The sequence below is a fragment of the Morus notabilis genome, unplaced genomic scaffold (assembly GCF_000414095.1).
Source record: "Morus notabilis unplaced genomic scaffold, ASM41409v2 Scaffold789, whole genome shotgun sequence".
Lineage (NCBI taxonomy): Eukaryota > Viridiplantae > Streptophyta > Magnoliopsida > Rosales > Moraceae > Morus > Morus notabilis.
Window position 1 is genome coordinate 935,390 of NW_010364361.1, and position 9,439 is coordinate 944,828.

At 32.5% G+C, this 9,439-nt stretch overlaps 1 protein-coding gene across 2 annotated transcripts; it reads left to right on the forward strand.

The window, feature by feature from the left end:
- Positions 1–3,537: 3,537 nt before the first annotated feature.
- Positions 3,538–8,065, forward strand: LOC21406864 (beta-1,6-galactosyltransferase GALT31A). Of its 2 annotated transcripts, none has more exons than XM_024171077.1 (11): positions 3,538–3,837; positions 5,253–5,358; positions 5,437–5,498; positions 5,640–5,854; positions 5,941–6,004; positions 6,102–6,174; positions 6,423–6,543; positions 6,638–6,725; positions 6,811–6,936; positions 7,074–7,183; positions 7,783–8,065. In XM_024171077.1, exons 1-11 carry the CDS (start codon positions 3,734–3,736, stop codon positions 7,929–7,931), a joined length of 1,218 nt encoding a protein of 405 aa, XP_024026845.1. In that variant the 5' UTR covers positions 3,538–3,733; the 3' UTR covers positions 7,932–8,065. The 2 variants fall into 2 exon arrangements, with proteins under 2 accessions (XP_024026845.1, XP_024026846.1); XM_024171078.1 differs by lacking the exon at positions 3,538–3,837 and adding an exon at positions 4,441–4,693.
- Positions 8,066–9,439: the final 1,374 nt, after the last annotated feature.

The window sequence follows — 9,439 nt, forward strand, 5'->3', positions numbered from 1 at the left end:
AAATGAGAAAATGAAAACACCTTTTTTTCGTTTTCTGATTTCCACAAAAAGACAAAAACGTTTTTGGTTTTGTTTTTAAAAAAAAATTGCACCAAACACGTTTTTAACACCCGTTTTCATTTTTTTGCTTTGAAAACCGTGAAAAATGAAAATGAAAACGCAAACAAACGGGCCCATAGATTCCCTAAAAAAAAAAAATAGAGAGATGTGATAATTGTGGTAAGAAGTATTTCTACTATATCGGCTCGTTCATTTCGTTGATTCGAGTTTAGAATTTGAGTTTTACTACAGTAAAAAGCTCTCAGAAACAGGCACATCTAACTTTTTTGCTATAGTAAAAAGCTCTCACACAACATCACATCTCAACTCGAATTAAAAACTCACATTAGTGAACCGAACGAGAATTTTATTGATTCGAGTTTTTAATTTTAATTTTACTACAGTTAAAAGTTCTCATAAAATATCACATCTAATTTTTTCTGCTACAGAAAAAACTCTCATATAAAATTACATTTTAATTCAAATTAAAAATTCAAATCAACAAACTGAGTTAAGCCTCTTGGAATCTTTTTGTTTGTTAATACTCTCCTGTGTAGGAAGTTCACAAGACAAAATGGCAAAGGGGGCACAACTGACAACTAGTATGTATTTGGCCTTTTTCTTTAATTTCATGTCATTGGGTTTTCAACTTTCGTTATCTTTATAGAGTCGGTTGTAACGTTATTTCTGTCTCTATAATATGCAAATGTCCTTTTTATGTAGTAAAGATAATGGGCACAAATGTGATGCTCTTGTCAATTGTATGTTGCTTCAATTATTTGATTATTTGAAAATATTCTTTAGACAGTTCATTTTTCTTAGAGGAAAAATAAATTCTTTTTTTATCAATCCAAATTTGAGTTTTTCAAACCCTTCTAGAAAATATATTATCTTCTTCCGTTTGCGTGTGCAACAGCGTTAAAAATGTTGTATAAATTTTGTTCCAAAGTTTATTGTAATTTAATTGATTTAATACCAATTTAGGGATTAAAAAAATCAAATCGATGGGTACATACAAAAACAATTTGTTTTACAATGGTGAATGTTGCACGTATTTCCTGCACATTGAGCCCCCAACTTTGACGCACTTAACAATCTCTTTCTTTAGATGGAGTCTAGGACAAGTTTTTCTCAATAATAAAATAATATGGAATCATTTATTACAATTATATGATTGAAAGCAATATATACGATATTCTAAAAAAAACCAATATATATGATGGTAATGATATAAAGTTAGATACGGTAAGAAAATGTTTTGAATAACACATTTATACTCATTTCATAAGTTCCGTTTGATTATCTGATTGCGGTTAATAATTTGAGTATTTTAGAATTTCTCTTAAATTTTAAGCACATTGATTTATTACAAATTATTGATTGGCACAAATGAGAAAATTAGCTTTCAGAAATTGCCCAAAAAAATGTTGATGTAAATGATAAGTTTTTAATATTGAGATTTCATACTCTATAACATTATTGATATGAGGCTTTGTTAATTAGTTGATAATTAAACCTACTTCATTAGAACCATCTCATCTAATAAACGTATAACTGCAATACAATAATCACACCCAATTTTGTATACTCTCCCATAATAAAAAGAAAATAACATTAAGCAAAAGGAGAAATAAGAAGTTAGCAACTTATGAAGAGAAAATAGGAAGCAGATGGCTTAAGTAAATAACACCCACCACCTAAACATATATATAATTGTTTGAGATTGTCGAAATCGTGTTGTGAAATAAAACCTTTTGGTTTGGCCCTTAAAATATAATAATAAATCAGTGAGGGAGGTTGACAGATTGGGGACAATAAAAAGTGATATTGCTCAGCACCTGATTGAATGAATCTTATTCCCAAAGAAAAAACAAAATTATAGAAGCAAAATGGATAATTGCTTAAATGCAATTTCGCCATATTGGGTAAATTTATAATTATGTGTGATCTGAAGCAGTCATGGGTTGGGTATAGCTTTTGGATTACTCTATGGGGTTGTTTTTTTCATATTCGAGTTAGGATAATACTCCGTTCATTTCGCTGATTTGAGTTTTGTTACAGTAAAAAACTCTCATAAACAATCACACCTAACTTTTTTGCTATAATAAAAAGTTCTCACATAAAATTCCATCTTAACTTGAATTAAAAACTCGAATCAACGAAATAAACATGCCGCATCTTGAATTGAGTTTGAGTTATAATTTGAGTTGAAGTTGTAATTTGAGTTTGTGTTTGGATGTACACATTTGAGTTATAATTTGAATTGTGAATCTTTTTGAGTTTGTATTTAGGTGGGCCAAAACTTAAATTTGTATTTATATAGTATATTAATAAAAACTCAATAGTGATGAAAAATTTTAATAGGGTATGTGGGTGCGGTTTTATTCGTCTTTTCGTTGAGAATGCATAGAAAAAAATCATCTCAATCCAGAATTAAAACGAAAAAGTTATTACATTTTTAATAATAGAAAAAATATTTTGTTCATTAACCTGAATTCGAGTTAAAAAAGAAACTTGAACTCGAGTTTAGCCCCAAACTCGAGTTCAAACTCGAATTTAAACTCAAATTTTACAAAAGAAGATGAACTTAAATAAAATTATAACTCGAGTTTAAATTTTTTTTAAGTTTCACTGTAAAAGAATAACCCCTACATTTCACAGGAAAAGAAAACGATCCTATGGGTAAATTCAAATTAAATAAAAAATAATGATTTAGTGTAATTTAATAAAGATCACTGGAAAAAAAAAATATCCGTAAAGTCCGTTTAATTTATATATTTAAATAAAAATTTAAATTTTATAAGAAAAATACTATAATAAAAAAATTTATATAGTAACTTAAATTTATAAAACAAACACATAAATATTAAAAATTAAAGAAAAAAAGAGATAAAGAGATATATTTAACATAATTCGGCATTTCGTTTAAGAGAGAATTTATAAATGAATTCCAAATTACAAAGGTATCAAGATTTAAATAAAAAAAACTTTTAATATAAAAGTAGAATACAAAAAATAAAACCAACTAAAATATATTTTTTTTCCTGTTTTTATATAGTGCCAAAAAATTCTAAATGAAAAAGTAATAATAACGACTGTTAAAAAGAAAAAAAAAAAAAAAAAAAAAAAAAAAAAAAAAAAAAAAACATTTAAAAAAAAAAAAAAAAAAAAAAAAAAAAAAAAAAGCTCAAGACACCAGCCATTGCTTGAGAATAAAGGGGCATTATTGGTAGCTAAAAAGTTGTCGTGACGTTTGTCATTTCCAATTATTATTCCTATTTTTGTTTTTACTTTTTTTTTTTCTTGTATTTCTCGTGACAAAACAAAACTATGAATGAAGTGGGAATATAATACAAAGCACAGCCCATTTCCCCGGAAGCCAGTGTGGGTTTGAGTTGTGAAAGCTGAGGAAGATCAAAAAGCATTGCTTTCGTCCTTTTTTATTCTCTTCCCACTACATTTATATATAACTTTATTTCTTCCATTCACATATCAATGGGACTATTTTCTTTTTTATTTTTTTATTTTTTTTATATGAAATGGTTTTGGATGTTGTTGTTGCTTTTTCTCTGATGGGATCCGCCTCTCTCTCCTCTTTGTAAACGTTAATCATCCATTAAACTTTCTCTCTCTACCTGAGTTCAAAGAAGGAAGCTTTCTTAAAACTGAAGGCCTTTTCTCTTTCTAAACTCAAATGGGTCTGAGCAGACCTCACAAGGTTGGCAATGGAGTTTCCACCAGATGGGTGTCTTTCTTTTGCATTCTCAGCTTCTTCTTGGGCGTTCTTGTCGTTAACAGGTTCTCTCTCTCTCTCTCTCTCTCTAGGATCTTATGTACTTATACTGAATCAGCTTATAGATTTGCTTCTTTTTCATTTGGGTCTTAAAATCTCGTAAACTTTGTGTTATAAACTGCACATGTGTCTTCTTTTAAACCCTTTTTGTATTATCGCAATCCGTGTGTAAAGTTTTGGTCTTTTTGTTTCAGATTGGGGGTTTTTTTTTCAGTAGTTTTGATTGGGTAAAGAGTACTTACATTGTGGTCATATCAAGATATGTAATTATGTAATATGACCTTTACTGCTGAGAGGCCGTGCTTGATAAGGACCTTACTATGTTGTATCATATATGATCTGTTGGATTCTTGGGAAAGTATGGAGTGAATATATTACATAACATGAGCATTTGTGCTTTTTTGTGCAGTTTCAAGTTTCAGAATTTAAGTTGAATGGCATTGGCTGAAGAAATCCTCTTGAAGTGAAAATTAAAAAAAATAAAAAAAAAGAAATCCCATATTGAGATTCTTTGAAACGAAATGAGATAGCTGTTGTAGAAAAGAAAGTTTGAACTGTTTTTTTTTTTTTTTTTTCTTTTCTGAACTTTCGTTTTGGAAATTTGATGCTGAGATGAGCTTTGGGTGGTGAGTCAACTGAGCTCGATCGCAGCATTCTGCAAATTTCTGGATTTGGGTGTTAAAAAGTTTGGTCTTAAAAAGCTCATTTAGTTGGCTTTGAACAAAGGAAAAGAGTAAATACTAGGGGACTTACATGTGCTTGTTCGCTAACAACACTCTGAGTTTTCTCATCCGAATAGTTCATGCATGAAATGGTTATTTCCAAGGGCTTGGTTGGTGATATGAAACCTTCTGCTTGCTGGTATGTAGATACAGTCCATTTCTTATTTCAGCAACCAATATGGGCTGAGGCTGGGCCGGCTTCTTTGTGTTCTACGATGACTAAACGAGTTCCTGCCTTATATAATGTTTGTAGTAAAAGTTTGTGCAACAAAATCAGCATTAGCCTACCAAAGTGTCATCAAATGCATTGTGGTTGAAAATTGCAGGTCACAAATGTGCAAAACATGTTGGATATTTTAAGGAGTCCGTAATATAGAAAGTACGACTGTTGTGAACTTTTAGAGTGTTGAAGTTCCTATAACATGAATGAAGCATTTCCATATGCTTAACGCCAACTATTCGTCTGGGAATGGATGTCAATTGTCATTTAACTGCATATGTCTATTAGTTAACAGCCAGAGACATGAAATATGTTAATGTGATATCCCATGTGTCTTATTTTCTACATGCATGTGTAACCTGTAAATTTAGTAACATTTCACTTGTATAAGTTGGTTAGTGCTCCTCTTTCTTTGTTGCATGCATTTTCTTCTTTTTTCGTTCTAATTGGATTAGCTTTGAATTTCATGTATTTTTAGGTTTTGGGACGTCCCCGATACAGTCAAAATGGATGAGGAGGAGGCTTCCTCTATCAAGAAACATCAATCAGGAGCCATTCATCCCATAGTTAATTGTGATAAAAAGGCAAGTTACAGTGATGATGTTTTCGTCAGCTCTATTGTTGTGATAATTCTTGCTGATAAATGTTGTGAATTTTTACAGGAGGCTTCTGATCAGGTGGGAGACATCCTTTCTCAAGTTTCACAGACACACGATGTGATCATGTAATTACATATCCCCGTCTTGTTACTGTTTTAATGATCTGTGGTGGAACTTACAAGCATTTACACTCTTGTAAATTTGTTTGTTTACCATTTATTATTAAAATAGTTTGTATTAAACATTGATGTCGCAAATGCTTTCAGGACACTAGATAAAACAATCTCCTCACTAGAGGTGCAGCTAGCTGCAGCCAGAGCTGCAAAAGCTGACAACAGCGACGAAGGATCTCCATCTGTTACAAAACCAGGAACAGAGATATTCAAGGAGCGGCCAAAGGTTTTCTTTGTTATGGGAATCATTACTGCATTTAGTAGTAGAAAGCGAAGGGGCTCGATTAGAGACACGTGGATGCCTCAAGGTTTATTACCAAACCTGATGCCTAAGATTTTACCTAAATAATTGGTGTTGCTGCCGAAATAAGCTTGTTGCTTTACCTTCTTTTAGGAGATGAGTTAAAGAGGTTGGAGACAGAGAAGGGAATCATAATACGGTTTGTTATTGGACATAGGTAGGTTTACTTGGGATTGCAACAGAATCTGGCTAATTGATTTTTGTAACTTCAGAATTAACCCAAAGGTGTAATGCTTTCAATTTTGTGTTTTCAGCGCAACTCCAGGTGGCGTTTTAGACCGTGCCATTGATGCAGAAGAAGCTCAGCATAAGGATTTTTTGCGACTGGTATGTTGCATACTTAACAAGTTTTTATATGGTATCTCTTGTTTAAGGATTTTTTTGTAGTAGGTATCTGATTAAGTATAAATTTCAACACGCTCAGTGAGAGTTGCTTTTGTTTGAAGATTATAGCAGGGCATTATATTATAGAGCAATTTATAGGAACCAATTTTTGAAATTCTTCCTAGGATTCTATTAGCCGTTGATCAAATCATGTTGACGAAGCTTATACACTTCTTTCTTTTTGTCTGCAGAACCATGTGGAAGGCTATCATGAATTGTCCTCAAAAACACAAATATATTTCTCAACAGCTGTTGCTAAATGGGATGCTGACTTCTTTATCAAAGTTGATGATGATGTTCACATAAATCTTGGTTAGTTTATGCACCCTACTTGTCTCTCTTTGTAGAAATATAAAATAGGGCTATGCAGTTTCGGTAGTTTTGAATTGTTTTTAATGTTTGACAGGTATGGTGGGTTCTACTTTGAGCCGCCATAGATCGAAACCTCGCGTTTACATTGGTTGCATGAAGTCTGGTCCTGTCCTGACACAGAAGTGAGCGGTGAAATTATTTGAATTTTATTCTCTTATTACACCATTGTTCATCATCTAAGTCAATATTAATATCTCTCTTTGTTAGGGGGGCCAAGTACCATGAGCCAGAATATTGGAAATTTGGTGAGGAGGGAAACAGGTATTTTAGGCATGCAACAGGGCAGATTTATGCACTCTCCAAAGATTTGGCCACTTACATATCGGTAAATCGGTAAGCCTTTTTGTAAGAGCATCACTTTCTGAAGTTATTTATAAGAATTAAAATTTCAGTATCAGAATTGCCTTTGCGTAGTTTACTACAACAAAGAAACTGCTGATGCTTGATGTTTTTGATGTTTTTCTCTGTAGGCACATACTTCATAGATATGCAAATGAAGATGTTTCTCTGGGTTCTTGGTTTATTGGTCTTGATGTTGAGCACATCGATGACAGAAGCCTTTGCTGTGGGACTCCTCCAGGTAAGCGCTTCGCAATATATTCTTCCGGTTTCTGAATTATACAACCATAGAGTCTTGTTAATTCATTTATATTTCCCCGCTTATACAGATTTTCTTCAAGTTTGACTTTTCAGTACTTATATTCGATTAGTTACTGCACGGACTCAGAGCAACGTGGTACTTATCCATTGAAACTATGCCAATAATTGCCAAAAAGTCTCTAGTGAGTTCATAGGTGATAGATGTTAATTATCTATTTCAACCTCCAACAAGAAATATGTACTCTTCAGGCTTTTCATACTTGGCTGTGTGACAAGCGCTTAGGAATAATTTCGTTAAGACTAGTAAATCCATCACTTTCCACAGATATTCCAATTTCCTATCTCGAGCCATCTGTTGTTCTCAACAAAGAAGCGTTGCAAAGTTAAAATTATCATACCACAGAGGGTGTCGTAACTCTTTCGACACGGATCACATTCCTTTCCAGTACATGGGACATTACCATGTTGACATGAAACTTTTTATCCCCTAAAAACAGAACTGCACTGGTATATGATTTTCAAATATTGGTCGAAAAAAAATCTTCAACCTTTCTGAAACTTTTAAGCCTTTGCCAATAGATTGCGAGTGGAAAGCCCAAGCTGGAAATGCTTGCGCAGCATCATTTGATTGGAGCTGCAGCGGCATTTGCAAATCGGTGGAGAGGATGGAAGAAGTGCACCAGCGCTGCGGGGAGGGCGATGGAGCTATCTGGCACACCAGCTTCTGAAACTTGCTCACTCTTCTTTGGTGGTTGTAATATAAAATGTTTATCTTCTTGTAACAAGTCAAAGAAGAAAAAGAAAAGGAAAAAAAAAAATCAGAGTTGAGAGTAGCACCTCCTGCCCCATTTTTGCTTTTTAATTGATGTGCCTCGGGACAGTTGGTATTTGATTGATTAATTGATGTTTATATGGATATTATCAACTCAGAAAGAAAGGAGAAGATTCTTAGATTTGTAGTTCATATCTATGCCCACGTGATTTTGCAGATACGAGACAAGTTGCCAATTGGTGTTAAATTATTACCAGATTAAAAATTTAAAATATGGGAGTTTTTCTGGTAGTATCAGAAAAATGCTCTATCAGTAATTTTTTATTTTCAGTCGTTAAATTTGTATTGTAAATAATTTATTTGATATAATTATCTAATTTAATATGATTTTGACTAGATTCACATTCAGAAATTAACCTTACTGAAAAAGTCCTGTAAAATATGTAATAAACTTTTTCTTGCCATTAAAAATGAATTGTGGCACGTTTTGTAGGCTAGCATTAAGATTTCAGACGGTGATCTAAAGCACTTGGAAACTTTGTTTTTTTTTTTTTTTAATTCAAGAAATGAATTTGACACTAATGATGCATGCAAGGCAGAAGAAAGCAAATAGGCAAGGAAATTGACTATCAACAGCAGCCCTAGAGAATACAAAATATGAGGGTGTTTGGTATGGATGAGGAGTGTGATAGATGTACAGAACTGGAAAGGATGAGGAATATTAAGGTTTCGTTCATTTCACTTATTCGAGTTTTCAATTTCAGGCCTCGTTCATTTCACCGATTCGAGTTTTCAGTTTTAAATTTTTACAGTAAAAAACTCTCAGAAAATGTCACATCTAACTTTTTCTGTTACAGTAAAAAAAAGCTCTAAAAAAATGTCACATCTCAGTTCGAATTGAAAACTCGAATCTGTGAAGTGAACGAGACCTCAGTTTTGTTACAGTTAAAAGCTCTTAGAAACAGTCACATTTAACTTTTTGTTACAATTAAAAGCTCTCATATAAAGTCATATCTCAACTCGAATCGACAAACTGAACGAGGCCTAAGGATGTGCAGGAGCGAATAATAATTGTATCTAATTACATATTGATCATTTTACTATATATTAATAATTTCTTTGGAGGGTTAGATAGTATTTTTTATATTGAATAAGATGTACTTAAGAGTTGAAACTGTCAATTTGGTGGGCAGAAATGACTCCCTCCCTCCTCTCCTTCTGACCAAACAACAAATTGACCCTCTACGGTTCTACCTCCAACCAACAAACACACTCGGATTGAGAGAGATGCTCAATCTCTTATTGTTCAGAGGAAAAAGAAGGAGATGAGAGATGGAAAAGATAATGAAAAAATTTACAAGAATAACTATTGTTTTTTATCATCTTATTATTTATGCCTTACAAAAAGCATAAATTAAAAAAAAAATCCTTTCTTTCATTTTAGAATCCCATTTCCGATTCTTT

Coding starts and splice junctions, on each gene's coding strand:
- LOC21406864 (XM_024171077.1), top strand. CDS start 3,734: ATGGGTCTGAGCAGACCTCACAAGGTTGGCAATGGAGTTTCCACCAGA. Junction 5,359..5,436: donor TAGTTAATTGTGATAAAAAG/GCAAGTTACAGT, acceptor GAATTTTTACAG/GAGGCTTCTGATCAGGTGGG. Junction 7,184..7,782: donor TTGCTGTGGGACTCCTCCAG/GTAAGCGCTTCG, acceptor CTTTGCCAATAG/ATTGCGAGTGGAAAGCCCAA.